Below are 16,258 nucleotides of genomic sequence, written 5' to 3' on the forward strand. Positions count from 1 at the left end.
TGGAGAAAGGATGCTCTGAATTTAGCCTCCCTGATGTCTGCCCAAGACATGCCTCATGCCGGTCCAGTTCCAATCCGTGGGCCTTTCCATGAGCAGGGCACTCCTCTGGGTTTGCTCATGCCTTCCTTTCACCCATCTGTCCTTCCTCAGTCTGGCCCATCCCTTGGAATCTCGGAACACTGCCCCCTGTGCTCAGTCAAGCCTTAACATAGCCTCTCTCCCTTCCTTTCTGTCCAGTCCCCACCCCCACTCCCATCTCCACTACGTCGCCGGCTTTTTTTGGCTGCTGTCTCTTCCTTCTCCTGCCCCCCCTCCTTTCCTGACGCTGAATAATCAGGCCTAGCTGTCCTGGTTTCTGGAAATACATGTGTGTGGGCAGTGGCTCAGGGTTGGAGCAGGATAATGGATGGATGGGGGCCACTGGGAAGTCTCAAGCCCCCAGTGCAAAGACACCCGAATACAGGGGGCTGTCCAAGCGTGTCTCCTCTGAGGAGAGGAGGACAGGAGGTTTATTGAGCAGTGGGAGAGGGGCGGGGATTCAGAGGGCATGTACACAGTCCATCTCATCTCTGAGGTCCTCTTCGTCCGAGCGGGAGAGGACGGCCTCCTCGTCGCTGTAACGTGGGCTGGCCCTCTGGGCCAGCAAGTCACTGGCAGTACTGTCCATTTCGTCCAGTGTCAGGTGGCAAGCATCTGCAATTTCCTGCTTGGCCAGGGCCACGAAGCGTGGGTCTTGGGCAAAGAGGCCTAGTCCCTCGGAGATGAGCACCTGGGGACACAGATGGCATCAAGGTGAGCAGCGGGGACCGTGACAGAATGGAGTCAAGCAGTGCACACGGAAGGTCAGTGGTGATAACTGGTGTCCTCAGGAGTGCATGCGGGGAAGTCCGTGGGGCCAGAGGTGTGCACATCAAGCGGAGCAGATGCTGAGTGCAGGGACTCGAACCCACTCATTACGACGGCCGCAGAGGGCGTCCAGGGAGGAAAGGGTTACAGAAGCAGCCTGCCATAGCTTTGTCCTGCAGAGGGGGCTTAAACTGCTTTGGCTTAGCCAGAGGGCTTAACCACTATACCACCAGGACTCCTTACACCCACTGGGGAACCCCCTTGTCCCCTCTCCAAATGCCCTCCTCTCTTCTTCCCCATCCCTCATGCCAGTGTGCCCTCGGGACTCACAGCCTCCACCAAGCTGTCGGCACTGCCCCTCTTGCCGCGGGTGGACTCCGAATGGGTGCCAGGCATGTGAAGACAGGTGAAGGTCCGAAGGTGACCTCTGGATTTGCCGATGCACCTTTCGCCCGCTGCGCCCTCCTCCACCAGGAACAATGGGGCATAGAGGAGCCGACCCTGCTGAGGAGGGCTTGCCCAGGAACCCTGAGCCAGAGGTCTCCGTGAGTGGTGGGTGTGATGTGAGGGTCTTGTACTCACTCCAACACCTACCCCTTACCCCCAATGCACAACTGGAATGGAATGCAAAAGGGGTGATTCACGGTTGAGTTTATGTAAGAGAATATAGGGTCTGAGTTCAAATTTCAATGTTGCCACTTAAATAGCTGTGTGCTTTTGAACAAGCCGCTCTGGGCCTCAGTTTTCCTCATCTGTGAACTGGGGGTAACAACAGTGCCTACCACAGAGGGAGAATGAGTATTGTGGGAATTCATGCAGGCCTCCTTCTTAGGAAAGGCCTGGTAAGTAGTGTTTGAGAAATCTATCTGCATTAGGTCACCCTCATCCCTCCAGGCGCAACACCCTCCCACCTCACCTGCATCCTGTTAAGCCCTGAGCTTCGCGCACGGTGATAGGTGCCAGGGATGGGTAAATCCTCACAGCTGCCCTGGCGCCTCAGACACTGGATGGTGAAGGAAGGCTTCCGACCTGGCGCAGGCAGCACAAAGACAGGAACAGGGAGAGAAGCCCAGGGCTCGCCAGCCGCCTGCCCTTCTGCCCCCCGCAGGGCTCTTAGGGGGCACACTCACCTGCAGGGGTGGGAGGCAGCAGACGGCGACGGGAGACTTGGTGCCCTTGCACATATCTCTGGGGTCTGTGAGGTGGTAAAAGGACCAGACGTGGGGGGTTCCCTGCCTGCTCATCTAGGTAGGAGAGCCTGTATGGGAGAGATGGGTGTGAACCCAAGGCCTGGGCCTGGAAGATGGGCACATCGGCCTCCTTTGTGTGGCTCATGGGTTCATCTTACGTGTCTTGTCCAGAGTACAGGTTAGAGACTTCCTCTTCCGCATCCTGCTTATGCTGCCCTTTGGTTCCCTTGGGCTTAGTCCCTTCTTCTTCCGGGATAGTGAACATGAGACTTCCGGAGCTTTTCCTGGGGCAGAGGAGGCCCATTTGACAGCGCAGAGGGCTCCTCAGTGACCTGGGGCCCCTGGTTTTGTTTGATTTTTCTTTTTGATTGCTTAACATTGTGTGTGTGTGTGTGTGGTGAAAATGGACACAAAACATGTGCAAATTCAGCAATTTCTCTGTGTAATTCAGGATAATGATGATATTCTTCATGCTTTGCAAATATTACCACTATCCTTTTCCAGATGTTCTACTACCATTAACATAAACTCAATGCCCCCAATGCCCGACTCTTTCTGTGTTTGTTTGTTTTGGTAAGTGAATTTGGGGGCTTTTACTTGAAATTTTTAATTATTATTGAGGTAATTCATATAACGTAAAATTAACAATGGATCATTCCAAAGTATTTATAGGTTTTCTTTTAATAAATGTTTTGTCTTACTAGAAGGATTCAAAGTGAAAAACAAAAACCAAACAAAACCAAACAACAACAACAACAACAGAACCCATGTTGGCCTATTGAACACCTAACTTCAACAAAAACACTGGGGAGTGGGAGGTGGGAGGAGGGAGGAGGAGGTTGCATTGAATTTTGTTATCATCCCTGTGAGGTAAGCGGGATTATAATCCCCCTTTTTGTCGATAAAGAAGTTGAGGATCATAGAACGTGACTAGCCCAAGGTAATTTAGTTAGCAAATGGCAGAGTTGGGATTTTAACTTAAAGTCATTTGGTTCTAAATCACATGCCTTTTGTTTCAAGCCATCCGTCTTCCTTATATGCATTTCTTAGTACCCTGTATTCTCAGCTGAGCCCTAGAATCTCCTCCATTCTTTCCCAATGCCCACTCCAAAGCCCTCTGGGCTCGCCTCTTTTTATGACCTCTGAACGACCTGCCCCCCATCCTGTCTAGCCCCTGACTCCCTCCACAATCTGCCCCCAGACCCTTGCCAGCACCTGCAAGTGTGGGATCCAGCCTGCAGCACATTGGATGATCTGGAATTGGGAGCGATCCCGTCATCATCACTGGGTCCAAGGGACAGTGAGTCTGGGAGTTTGTCCCCAGCAGGCAGAGACACAGAAATCATAGAGCTTCGGCGAGATGGGGGCTGAGAGCCCTCTGGGGCCTACAGAGAGTAAATAAGATGGAATGTTGCAGCCCGGTGATATGTAAGTCATTCGGTCATCTTGTGCGTCTCCCTTACTGGTCCCTGAACAAGCATCTCAGGGGCCGATTCTGGGCCCGCCCTCCATCAGCAGATGATGAGTACCACATTTGTGTGTCCCCATTGCAGGGGCACTTTTCTGGGAACTTTGCTTCAGAACAGTATCAAAGTCACTCAAGGGATCGAGGGGGTATTTTATGATCAAGAGTGCCTGGAGAAATAAAAACGTGTCCTCACGTCATAGGTTTCTGAGTCCTTCTTATCATCCCCCTCCTCTCCCTCCTGCCTCTCTTCATTCTCGTCTATGTCACAGGTGAGGGCTTGTCGGATCTCAGGCCCCAAGTCTTGTAGGCTCCTCAGACCAGCCTGTGGGTGGAAAACCAGAGAATGGAGACAGCTCAGGGTTGAAGCACTCCCTTCGTGAACTTCTTCTTCCCATGTAGGAGTGTAGGGTGGGGGAAGGAGCCCCCAAGTCACCCCAGATCTTTTGTGGATCTTGGGGCTTCATTTTTTCTCATTTGTGACATGGATTTCATGAGATATAGAAGGTTCGTTCCAACCACAATGCTTCCCCACCCCCTCACCCAGGTCACACCCTGCTCCCCACCCCCTTTCCAAATTTCCATTCCAAAGCCTTCTTGGCCCTTCTCTTTTTATGACTCCTGAACCCCCCCACCCCCCCCAACCACATCTCCAGCCTGCCTCCCCTCTGGAAGGAAGACCTGAAGGACAGAGGAGGTGTTGGGAGGGGCCTCAGTCCCTAGTAGCCCTTTCTCTTTTCTCCGCCGGAATTTTCGGAAGTAGTCCTGGATCAGAAATGTTGCGTAGAATTTTCCCACGGTGACCTCCTCCTCTGGGGGTGAGGGAATGGAGATGAGGTTACCTAGGGGTTTTCTCCTCGCTCCCAGTACTGCCCACCAGCAGGGACTTCCCTTACCCAGTGCAGGGCTGGTTATGTTGTGGTGAACAAGCACCTGACATTGAGGGACAGGCTTGAGGAAGGGGGCTGGGGCTAGCTCACCGTCCGGTGGGGGGATGACCTCATCCAGAAGTTTCTGCTTCATCCGCTTCCAGATCTTTTTGATGACGATTCGCAGCTCCTGGTTGGCTTGCTCCAGATTCCCTGGGTTGGGGGATGTGGGGCATGAACCAATAAGAGGAGCCCTTCGCAATTTTCCACTCACCGTTGTTGGGTGAGTGAGGGGGCTTCACAAACTGCTACCACAGCCACATGCCACCTCTGCTGGGAAAACAGCCCTGGTAAGGCTAACATCACTCATTCTGGAGCCTCAGAGTGGAAAGAGGTGCCTACCACTCAGCGAGTTTCCTCCCCGCACCCTGCTTTCCCCTTCTCCCCCAGTCATACCTTCTGTTTTGATCTTCAAAGACGTCCGAACCAGGGCAAAGAGTGTGGCGTTGAACGTCACTGTGCCATCTGAGTTGAGGGGCATGTTCATTGCCACAAGTCTCTACACATACCAGGGACACAGACCCACACTGGGTAAGCGCCGGGTATGCAGGCAGGGATGCACAGGGGCAGAACCCTTTGACTATGTTACCGAACACTCCTTTCCGACCCATGGTGGGCCCCTTGCCCACCCCTCCACATGGCAGACAGCCTTCCAACAGTCCCGGGGGACAGACCTTGCAGGCTACTCGGTGTGGACACAGCTTTCCAAATCCCAGTGGGGGCTGGATGCGTCTCAGGAGGGCAACTACATCCAGATGCTTGATTCGGCCCCTGGGGCAAGTGAGGACAGGGCAGAAAGGCACCCCCGGATGGGTGATATTGCAGTCTGGCTCTTTCTCAAGACACCACAAACGTATCACTACCACCACCACCCCCCACCGTCCCCAGATCCTACGACAGAAGAACTGGAGGACAGTTGGGGAGGGCAGGAGACGAGCAATGGAAACCTTGGGGCATCTACTGACTGGGTAGTGGAAGGGATAAGTCAGAGTTTCTGGGCTGGGGAATTGTATGGTGTAGTGCATTGGCCCTTGGGATCGCAGGTCAGGGGTTAGAGGGCATACTTGGCCCCAGGGTCATATTCAGACCAGATCCTCTTGAATTCATCCAGGTGATGGGGGCCCAGGATGGACCAGTCTCTGGTTAGATAATCAAAGTTGTCCATGATCACGGCAACAAAGAGATTTATGATCTGTGGACCAGTGAGTACGGGTGGATTAGGGGGAGGATCAAGGAGGGTCCTGGTGGGGGTGGGGGCAGGGGCAGGACGTTGGTAGGAGGTTTGGTGAGCTTATATGGTCACTGGTTCATGAGTCCCTAGGTTGATCTAGTTGTTAGGTCAGCCCTCTCACCCACTCTGAAGATTTGGGTTCCCGGGCTCATTTGGTCATCACCTGGGCCCCTCAGAGCCAACCCCCATGGCAGTGGGAACCATTCTCACCAGGAAGGCACAGAGCATGAAGAAGCTGATAAAATAGGCGAAGGCAAAATTGCTACCACAGTTGAACTCCTCGCCAGGGTTGATGTCAGACTCAGGGTCACAACGATTCCCAGGAAGGCTGGCGAGCATGACCTCCTGCCATGCCTCTCCGGTGGCACACCTGGGGATCACAGATGAGTAGTGTTCTTGCGGGGGGGGTGGGGGGGGTTGAGAAGGGGGCGGTGAAGACATCAGGGCAAGTGGAGTTGTGGAGTCTGGGAGAGTGAGAAGATGCTCCACCGGGGGCTGTATCTGAGACACACAGCATTTCAATATTTTAACAGCTGGTGAAGCAATGATGACAGTCACGTTCACATTTTACAGATGGAGCAGAAAGCAGAGGGCTGAGGCTAGACTGTGTGAACAGACTCCTCAGATCAGGACCGGCAAAGGTTTTGACAGCGGGGAGCCCCCTGCTGCCCTGTGATTTTCTTAGCTCAGGCAGTCTGGGGCTCGGAGCAGGTGGGTGGGAACCTGGTTGGGGTGGGCGGGGATTCTAGGGGCTGAGACAAGAAGGGGTGGGGGTAGGTGCCACCTGAACAGAAGCAGCACAGCCTGTGGGAAGGTCTGAAAGTGATTGTTTCGGTTGATCTGCGTATTGTCCTGAAGAGCCACCTTGCCGAACATCTGTGTGCGCAGAGGAGCTGTGTTGGAGGGGTGAGTCTAGGCCTCCATGTGTTCCCACCATTTCTCCCATTAAGAAGCCTACAGGCTCCCCACAACCCTGACAAGCAGGCACTGCGGATACCATTTCACAGATGTGAACTGACCCAGGGTCAAACAACTTCTCTGTTCACCCATAACTCCCAATTTGGGGTTATTCTGATCCCCTCCCCCAGCAAAGGTGTGTCTGAAAGATGTTCCCCTTTGAGTTCTTACTCACTTGCATGCCAATGACTGCATATATGAAGAATATCATGGCAATGAGGAGAGCCACATAAGGCAAGGCCTAGGGGAGTAGAAGGGGGAGGGAGATATTCAGATATAGGCACAAAACTACAAGCCCCAGAATGCACTGCTTTGCAGGAGCTGGGCATGCTGGGAGATTATCAATAGCTCCGAAACTGGGACATAGGCTCCATCCACAAACATCTTATGAATTAGAATAGTGAGGTCAGAGGCCTGTCGGGCATTGGGAGCCTAGAGAGAAGAGTACGTTGGGAATGGCTATGACGTGCTGGAACGCACTGCTGGGAGATGGGAGCTCAGAGTGACGTGGTGGTCAAACGGGTGCAGTGGGGGTTTACCTGGAAGGACTTGATGAACGTCCAGAGCAATGTGCGGATCCCTTCACCCTTACTGAGAAGCTTGACCAGTCGCATGACTCGGAACAGGCGAAAGAAAGTGATAGAAATGCGGGAGCTGTCCTCAGAGCTCTGGAGTGGGAAATGTGGTGGGCACGCTCAGTCCACATTTGTTATAGGCACCTCTTGGCCTCCTGCCTAAGCCAGCCCAGCCCCCAAGTCTCTCAGAACTCAGACCCCAGGGTGGTCAGGAAACATCTCTAAGGACTCCCAAGAAAGAGGGAAGGCAAGGCAGGTGGGAAAAGAGACAGAGAGTCCCTGTTATAAGTGGGGGGCTACCTCACCAAGGTGTCCACCATTCTAGAAAGAAGGATAGCCAGGACAGAGATCATACAAGAGGTTATGGGAACATAGACCCCAATGAACAAGGGGAGAATGATGGAGCAGATAGAGGAAGGGGTAGTGGTGTGAGGCAGACATTGATAGGGAAAGTTATGTGATGGTGAATCAGGACGGTGGTGGGAAAACATTGGTAATGAGGGTGGAAGGAGAGGTGAGGACAAAGAAGAGGATGTAGGAAGAATAGTGGAGTCAAGGAAGGAAATAAGGGAGCCAGTAGTGGAATCAGGGGAGATGATGGCGACGAGAGAACCAGTGAGGACCCATTGGAGAAAGCACGACGGATAAACAGGACCAGCAGTGTTGTATCCACCGGAGGATCCAGTGATCCAGTCAGTGGTGATGGCAGAGTTGTCCAAGACCCGGTGATGAAGATGAGGATGGAAATGGAGCCAACGAAGGAGCCAGAAGAGAAGACGGAGCCCAAGCAGGAGCCAGAGCAGTGGAGATGATTAAGTCAATGGGGAGAGACGTGGAGGCAAGAGGAGAGACATTTTAGGAGATGGTAGACTCAGTGGATGCATTGCAAAATGGAATGAGGGAGCAGGTAAGATTGGGCTTAGGGTGAGCCCAATAGGGACTCGAAAGTGATAGAACGAAAATGAGGTGCATAGAGCATCTGGGGATGGGGTGGACGTGAGTGGGTGCCATCCACCCATGGGAAAGAGAACCCTGGGATAAAGATGAGGGAAGGTTAGTAAAGAGGTTAATTCTCACATTGACTTCAGTGACAGCGATGTCCACCACGCTTCCCACCACAATAAGAGCATCAAATGTGTTCCAGGCATCTGTAAAGTAATGCTGTAGCAGGAGGGAAGAGGTGCTTTGTTTTCTCAGAGCTAGCAAGATAGAGTGGGGGGCAGTTGTGGTAGGGGGAACTGAGGAGGCAGGGCCCCACTTGGACCACATAATGGGCCTGCACTTAGATCCCTCTTACGCGCTATAGTTTCTTGACTTCCTGGAGCCTGCATCCCTAAGCGCTCTGCAGTGAGTCTGACCTCCCATTAGGGATTCCCCCATTTGGAGTGGGTCTAGGGCTGGGGGCACCTTGGGTTTGAAGGCGATGATTTTGAGCACCATCTCGACAGTGAAGAGGCCAGTGAAGGCCATGTTGAGGATGTCCATGGCATAGTTGAAAGGAGCAGTCTGCTCATAGTGCTGGGGGAAAACAAATCAGGTGTGGGTACAGTTTGAGGCAGAGATGATACCACCCCATCCCCACAACCTAAATCTTTCCTGGCCTGGACTGAGGTGAGTGTGGGAATATGGTAGCATTATGGGTTGGCTTGTCTGCTTCCCATTGTGGATGCAGGAAAACCCCAATTCTTAATTTCTTAGCTTTCTTTTTTGTTTTACCAGGACAGTTCTGACTAATGAAACATAAACACAAATCTGCTGCTCCTTGGTTGGTTTTCCATGAAAAAAAAATTTGGTTTTGCATTTTAATAAAAGGCCCAAGTGGGAGAGGAGTTTCCCCATGAAACTCCTTTTCCTGGCTTGACTGTGGTTCTGAAGCCTACAACTGTGACAGCTATCTTGTGACCATGAAGCACCAAGCAGGAGAATGGAAACCAACTCAGCAAGAATAGAGAGCCCCTGGTGAGCCACGAGCAAACGGTCTGCTTCTCGACGTCTTGCCATTCACTGAGTTGAGGCTGCACAGGCTTTGCAACCGAGACTCTCGGAAAGCCGAGTGCGTTTTAAAACCAACGGCACCTGAAAATGATCATTGCCCACCTCGTCTTCTTCATGTTCCTACACCTCTGAAATCACACGCAACTCCCAATTACTGGGCCTTAGATTCGAAGAAATGTGGCAACTGTCTGGGGAGGCTTTGCTTCTTGCATTTAGGGCCTTTCTAAGGGTCCTCAAGGGGTCATGTATGGAGCAGTTCCCCAAGGGGTAGGGTGGAGAGTTCCCACCTGCATGGCAAGGGCAACCGTGTTGAGCAGGATGAGCAGGAACATGAGGTACTCAAAGGCCGCAGAGTTCACAGCGGCCCACACGCGGTGCTGATGCGGGTTTTGGGGGATGTAGCGGCGGAGCGGCTGGGCCTTGAGAGCATACTCCACGCATTGGCGCTGCAGACCGGTGGAGGGAATGCGTGAGTAGTGGGGTGGAGAGGCAAGGAGGCCATGGCAGGGTTGGTGGCCACAGGTCAGGGGTAAGGGGCTGGAGGTCACCTGGTTCTTGTCTAGCTCACAGTTTTGGTACTCTTGTTCACCCTGGGCACGGAAGGTGATGATGACAAAGCCCACAAAAATGTTCATCATGAAGAATGCAATGACAATGATGTAGACAATGAAGAACATGGAGATCCCCACACGGTAGTTGTAGATGGGGCCCTTGTCTTCTGCATGCGCATCAATGGCCTTGTATAGCAGTCTAGAAGCCAGAGGGGTGGCGGGGGGGAGGGGGCGGGTAGAGGTAAGGACAGGTGAAAAGATATCCCAGCCCCTTTCAGCCCCCAGATTATTCAGCACAAGCACTTCAGAATCTTCCATTTGACACCTCCAAGACCCCCTCCAAGTCCCTTGTTCTAATCACCTGAAACCTCTACACATCTCCCAAGGGACCCTTACCAGGCCCTCAACCACCTCTCAAATCCCTTTTCCAGCTTTACACGTGTCTGAAATCCATAAGTTCTCATAAGCCCTCGCCTCCTTCTCTCCACTCACCTGGAGGGCCCCAGGCAGCCTCTCAGAACTCCTTCACAAATTTCCAAAGAGCTCCAAGCCCCTGCTGCATCAATTTGAATACCTGGCTTCTCTTTCTGCCCTCCAGCCCCAGAGATCTCCAGCTAGTATCCCAAAGACCTCAAAATCCCCTACATGGCTCTTTAGAAACCCCTGCAGCTCTTGTTTCACAAGGCCTTTCAATACTCCTAAGCCCCACCCAGTCCACTCTAGATTTTCACATAGTCCCTTAGAGACAAAACCCAAACCCAAGTCAAATCCACTGCCATCGAGTTGATTCGGACTCATAGTGACCCTCTCAGATAGAGTAGAACTGCTCCTTTCAGTCTCCAGAGCCGTCCACCCAATTCCTAAATATCCTCTGCCCAAGTCCCCAGATACAAGGCCAGTCCTCTGTTATGATCACCAGTCCCCAGAAACTCTCGTGTCTCAAGAGACCATCGCATCCCTAAGACACCCTCCCACCTATTTTCAGGAAAGCTCAACTCTCTTCCCTAAAGATCCCTGCCATGTCCCTTGCCCAGCCCTTTGAGGTCCTGTCCCTCACGCAGGCCAGCCTTCGAAGGTGGAGACAGTGAACAGGGCCATCATGGCTGAAAGGACATTGTCAAAGTTGAAATCACTGTTGACCCAGAGCCGCTCTCGGACCAGGGGCCGTGACACATCTCCGTCAGGGTAGATCAGGAAGGAGCCCCTGTGGATGTTTCAGACAAGGTCAGTGGTTAAGGAGGGTTGGGGAGCCGCGAAAAGGATACTGGAGTGTCCACATGGAAGTAGCAGTGCATGGTGGTGGACCTGGATAGCCTGGGTTCAAATATTGCCCCTCTACTTACTGGTCGGGTGACCTTGACCTATTTAGCCTCCCTATGCTTCAGTTTTCAGTAGCTGTGAGGTGGGGTTAATCACAGTACCAATTTCCTGGCTTATTGCAAGTATTAAACAATTCAATAAATAAGAAAGTGTCTGGTACCATGTATGTTAGCTGCCATGACCATCGTGACCATCATCACCATCACCACCCAGGGAAATCCATACTCAAGAGAACCGCTCATAGCCCGTTGCTATAAAGGTGACTCTGACTCCTGGTGACCCTGTGTTTGTCAGATTAGAACTGTGCTTCATAGCATTTTCAATGGTCATTAAAAAAAAAAGTATATCACAAAGGGCTTTCTTGCAAGGTGCTTCGGAGGAGATATGAATATCCAACTTTCTGGTTATCAGTAGAGCATAGTAACCATATGCAATACCCTAGTGCCCCAAGTGAATTTCAACCCCTGCAACACCATATGCATCAGAGTAGAACCTCCTCAGTGGCCGTGACCTTCAGAAGGAGGTCACTGCCGGCCCGTCTTCTGAGATGCTGCGGGGTGGATTACAAGGCCAACCTTTAGTACATAGCGGAGTGTTTAACTGCTTATACCCTCCTGGGACTTCATACTGATAACAGCCAACATCCATCAGCACTAACTATATTCCAGGTATTGTGCTAAGTACTGTTCCTGTCGTAACTCATTTACTCTCCACACGAACTTTGTGAAGCGAGCTCTCTATTTATCCCTGTTTTGCAGCTGAGGAAAATGGCACACAGAGAAGTTAAGAGATGTACCAAAGTAAAATGTACAAACCCACCTAAGTGGTAGCTACAGGACTGGGACTAGAGATTCCTGACTTCGATACTTGCACTATTCAGAATTCAAGGTGGAAACCAGGGACCTTGGGGAAGGTTAGGCATTGCTTCATAGGGGGTCTTAGGTAGAACCTGGGAAATGTGGAGAGGGCACTGCGGTGAACTCGAGGGCTTTGGTGAGAGCTGGGGCCTTGGCAGTTCTTGGGAGACTTTTAAACATTTTAATTGTGAATTAGGTGAAAGGTTATAAAGCAGATAGTTGGTTTCATTTTCAACAATTCATACAAATTTCGTTTCAACTCATCCATTGCAGTCACCTCAATGTCCCATCATCCCTGCGTTTCCATTCCTCCTTCTTTCTTAACCCTCTGAACTTTGTCCTTGGGCAGAATGTTGCCCTTTTGATCTTAGATGAATGATTATTCTAGCACGGAGGTGAGTTCAGTCACAGACCTGAAAAGTGACTAAGGGGGTCCTACTTGTCCCTATCTGACCAGTAAGCTTAGTCTTTTTAATGATTTTTGAGTTTTTAACCCCACATTTTACTTTCCCTTTGCTCTTGGGAGGGTTCTAAAGGTATAGCTTGGGGTCTTGGGAATTCTGGGAGGTCTTAATGAAATCTGAAGGTATCTGAAGCTTTTTGGGGGAAGACTCTGGGATAGTCAGGAACTTGATAAGATTTAAGGGCCTCTTCACTTTGGGGGAGGGGCTCTGCGATCTGTAGAGGGTAAGGTCTCAGGTACTCACTTGCATTCTTGGGGCGTGTGTTTAGCCTCATCAGTGCAGCTGTAGAATTTCCCCTGTAGGGAGGACATTAGCGGCACAGGTTCATCGTTCGCCCCAAGCCCTGACCCATGCTTGGGCATCCTTTCAGTGTGTCCCCTTACCTTGAAGAGCTGCACGCCAATGCAGGCAAACATGAATTGCAGGAGTGTGGTGACAATCATGATGTTCCCAATGGTCCGGATGGCCACGAACACACACTGGACCACATGCTGCAGGCACACAGACATATAGCAAATAGTCACTATAGTCCACTCACAGACATGAGCTAGTGTCTGATCATGGATGAGGCTCAGGGACTTGGGCCAATGACATGTGGTTTTGGGTCAAAGGTAAGAGGCAATTATGTGGGCCAAAGATATGTGAGTATCAACCAGGAAGCTTTTGCTAGTTTTGAGTGTTTGCTAGTCAGGGATATTTGGTCACATGTCAGGAACTTGGATCAAAGAGATGTGGCCAGTAGGACAGAGAATGTGATCATTGGTCAAGAACGCAGGTGAGGTCACATGGCCAGTGGTCCAGAATGTGAGTTACCTTCTGGGTCATGGCTGCACAGATCAATGTGAGTGGTCATCAGATTAGTGATCTTAGCCTCGGGAGCACGACAGTGCCTGGACCCTGCAAAGTTAGGTGGGGTGGGAGCTACCTTGAGTCCCTTGGCCCTGTTTATAGCTCGAAGGGGCCGTAGTACTCGGAGTACTCGCAGAATCTTCACCACTGAGATGGCGCTGGAGCTGGGGAGGGGGCAATTCTCAGGCCCTAGCCCAGACCTGGCCTCTGTTTCCGGGGGAGCAGAGTAGGGCTGGGCATTACTCACTGGATGCCAAAGGAGATGAGTGATACACTGACCACCAGCAGATCCAACAGATTGAACCAGCTGCGACAGAAGGAACCACGGTGCAGAAAGGCCCCAAACACGGTCATCTGCAGGCAAGAAGACAGCAGGCTGGCTCCCAGATCCAGGGGTAGTTGGAGGAAGAGGAGATGGAGACAGGAAAGGTGGGCTGTGGCAGCAGGTGTGGAGTACATTGGGCATCTGGAGTTATAATTGGGGGTCCATTCATCACCTTTAGTAGAATTTCCACAGTGAAGATAGAAGTGAAGGCGTAGTCGAAGTAGCCCAGAATCTGGATAGGAGGAAAGTGGAGAAATCATTGAATCATGACCTAGGAGATTCTTAGGTGTGTGTGCACACACACACACACACACACACACACATGGGTGAACATGTGTGGTTCCCTCTATTTGATCTCCCTTCCTCCTTCTCCATCTTCCTCTCTTTTGATAGCTAGGCACCATCAGCTTTCTTCACCATGTTTGCTTATGCACCCATTTTGTATTCAGTGATCATGCCAGGAAGGTGAGCATCACGGAATGCCAGGTTATTAGAACAAAGTGTTCTTGCATTGAGGGAGTACTTGAGTAGAGGCCCCATGTCTGTCTGCTACCTCAATACTTAACATATAAATATATGTACATAGATCTATTTCCCTCGTTATATAAAAATGCATTTACCTATGTACATGCCTATATTTAGACCTGTATACATGTACTTTTCCTCCTAGTTCTTTCCTATATTTCCTTTTACTTTCTTCTTGTCACACTATCATGTTCGGACTTCCTTCCAGTAATTCTTCTAGGTTACATTGCCCTAGAACTAGATCAAGCCCCTCCCTCTTTCTTTCTGTTCTATAAACCCAAATCCTTGGCCATCAGAAAGATTAGGGTTCCAATTTGGGCTCTACCCAGTTGAATGAGTGCCCGCCACCTGCTTAACCACTCTGAGCACAGCTTTCTCATCAGTCATTTACTGACACTTGACACTGTGGGACAGCCATAATTGCTCCCCCACCTCTGCCCCCTCTGTTACATTTTCCCCTGTCTCCACCCTGGCCTTGGCCTGAACTCAGTAAGACCTCCTCTAAAAGAGCCACGTCCCGAAGGCCCCAGCCACTGGCTCACGTGGTTTCTGAAGGAATGGGCTCTGATGGGGTCCTCGGCGGCCAAGGACACACTGCTGAGGATGATGAAGACCAGGATCAGATTGGTGAAGATATGATGATGGATGAGGGTGTGGCAGGCTTTCCTCAGCCTAGGGAAGGGCGAATGGACCACAGTAAAAACCCAGGACCTTGGAATTGATTAGGGGAGCCTGAGGGATCTACCTCTGGCCCTATTGCAACAGGTCGTGCACCCCACCCTTCTACAGCCGATAGAGACTGCGGAGACCCCTGCCTTGGCTGTTCCATGACTCTGCCCTTGACCCCAACTACCACCTGTCGTCTGCACTCACGGGTTGGTTTGGCTGAGGCAGAAGAAGGCGCTGCCCTCAGGGATGGGTACCACCTTCTCTTTGGGTACAACTTCCTGCAGGATTTCTACATGTCCTGCATCTCCTTCTTCTTCTTCATCCTCTTCCTCCTCTTCCATGCCTGGCACCAGAAGTAAATGATTGTAAAATGGATGTAAAGCAGCTGGAACAGTGGTTGCCACACAGTACATTCTCCCCCCTCCCCCTACCGAGAAGGTCAGCTCCCCAGGGAAGGAGCCCAGTCCTTTTTGTTCATTGCTCTATCCACAGCACTGAGCATAGTGTCTGGTACACAGTAGGAGCAAAGCAATGTGTACTGAATGAACATCCCTATGCTCATTATTTTGCAATAAAGCCTCCAGGAAGTTCTGCAGTAAAACAAAACAAGTTGTGTTTTTTAAAAAAACCCTCAATGTACTCAAATTTTGGCCATACACCAATTCAAACTTCAGTATGATTTTGGAAATGGCTGCTTCCAGAAGGAAGGGTTTCAGGAATCAGTAGACCTGCCTGGAATCTGTCCTCATGGTCCCATACCTCCTCCACCTGGCCCTACCTACTTGCCTGCTTCTTCACTCTTGGCGCCTTCCTCTTCCTCGTTCTCCCCATCAGGTCCCTCGTGGTCCCCATCAGGGAGATGGGCATCAGCAACGGTGGGGGAGACACCGGAGAATGGGTACAGGGGAAATGTGGAAGGGGGAAATCATGGGGAATGAAGAGGCAGAGGATGAGGGTTCGAGACATGCACAAACAGACAGATCTTGGTGGTTGTGGGTGGTGTAGCCCATGCCCGGACTTCTAACTCACCAACGCTCCATTCTCCTGTGGGAAGTTCCCCTCAGTGCTCTTCTCCCTGTGGGAGGAGATGTGGGTGGAGGTGATGCTTGCTGAGGGCTGCAGCAGGTGTACAAGGCTGAGGGCATGAGTGCCACCAGAATAGACCTGTCTTGGAGCTTGTAGAATCTCTCTGCTTCTACCCTCACCCACTCCATAGTCTATTATCACAGCATCCAGAAGAATCGTGTTAAAGCTAAAGTCTTGGCCACATTCTTCCTGTTCAAAACCCTCCGGTGGCTCTCCCCTCACTCGGAACAAAAAGAAAACACCTCGTTGTGGTCCCAAGACCCTTGATCTGGTCCTCTCGTCCTCATTTGGCAGCAGAAAGATGTGAGTTTCCGTCTCGGAAACCCATAGGGGTAGTTCTATGCTGTCTGATAGGGGCAGGGTGAGTCGGCATCGACTCACGGGGAGTGAGTTTGAGATCCCCCTTTGACCTTGCCTCCTGCTC

General features: G+C 51.4%; 1 protein-coding gene across 2 annotated transcripts in view; it reads right to left on the reverse strand.

Annotated features, from left to right (window-relative positions):
• Nucleotides 1-538: 538 nt before the first annotated feature.
• CACNA1F (calcium voltage-gated channel subunit alpha1 F) overlaps nt 539-16,258 on the reverse strand; it is a 28,608-nt gene continuing 12,888 nt past the window's right edge. For both annotated transcript variants that reach the window (XM_075538145.1, XM_075538144.1), the window contains exons 18-48: nt 15,778-15,823; nt 15,535-15,586; nt 14,953-15,091; nt 14,622-14,751; nt 13,727-13,786; nt 13,477-13,583; nt 13,306-13,393; nt 12,764-12,871; nt 12,624-12,676; nt 10,797-10,943; nt 9,737-9,938; nt 9,476-9,634; nt 8,601-8,711; nt 8,271-8,354; nt 7,494-7,514; nt 7,158-7,286; nt 6,794-6,859; nt 6,446-6,537; nt 5,872-6,031; nt 5,495-5,622; nt 5,105-5,201; nt 4,827-4,929; nt 4,482-4,583; nt 4,183-4,313; nt 3,698-3,826; nt 3,252-3,421; nt 2,213-2,320; nt 1,977-2,104; nt 1,763-1,875; nt 1,177-1,374; nt 539-769 (exon numbers count right to left, since the gene is read on the reverse strand). In XM_075538145.1, the coding sequence (XP_075394260.1) occupies nt 539-769; nt 1,177-1,374; nt 1,763-1,875; nt 1,977-2,104; nt 2,213-2,320; nt 3,252-3,421; nt 3,698-3,826; nt 4,183-4,313; nt 4,482-4,583; nt 4,827-4,929; nt 5,105-5,201; nt 5,495-5,622; nt 5,872-6,031; nt 6,446-6,537; nt 6,794-6,859; nt 7,158-7,286; nt 7,494-7,514; nt 8,271-8,354; nt 8,601-8,711; nt 9,476-9,634; nt 9,737-9,938; nt 10,797-10,943; nt 12,624-12,676; nt 12,764-12,871; nt 13,306-13,393; nt 13,477-13,583; nt 13,727-13,786; nt 14,622-14,751; nt 14,953-15,091; nt 15,535-15,586; nt 15,778-15,823 (3,592 nt within the window). The remainder of the gene's footprint in view (nt 770-1,176; nt 1,375-1,762; nt 1,876-1,976; nt 2,105-2,212; nt 2,321-3,251; nt 3,422-3,697; nt 3,827-4,182; nt 4,314-4,481; nt 4,584-4,826; nt 4,930-5,104; nt 5,202-5,494; nt 5,623-5,871; nt 6,032-6,445; nt 6,538-6,793; nt 6,860-7,157; nt 7,287-7,493; nt 7,515-8,270; nt 8,355-8,600; nt 8,712-9,475; nt 9,635-9,736; nt 9,939-10,796; nt 10,944-12,623; nt 12,677-12,763; nt 12,872-13,305; nt 13,394-13,476; nt 13,584-13,726; nt 13,787-14,621; nt 14,752-14,952; nt 15,092-15,534; nt 15,587-15,777; nt 15,824-16,258) is intronic.

This window comes from Tenrec ecaudatus, chromosome X (genome assembly GCF_050624435.1).
Source record: "Tenrec ecaudatus isolate mTenEca1 chromosome X, mTenEca1.hap1, whole genome shotgun sequence".
In the NCBI taxonomy this organism is placed as follows: domain Eukaryota; kingdom Metazoa; phylum Chordata; class Mammalia; order Afrosoricida; family Tenrecidae; genus Tenrec; species Tenrec ecaudatus.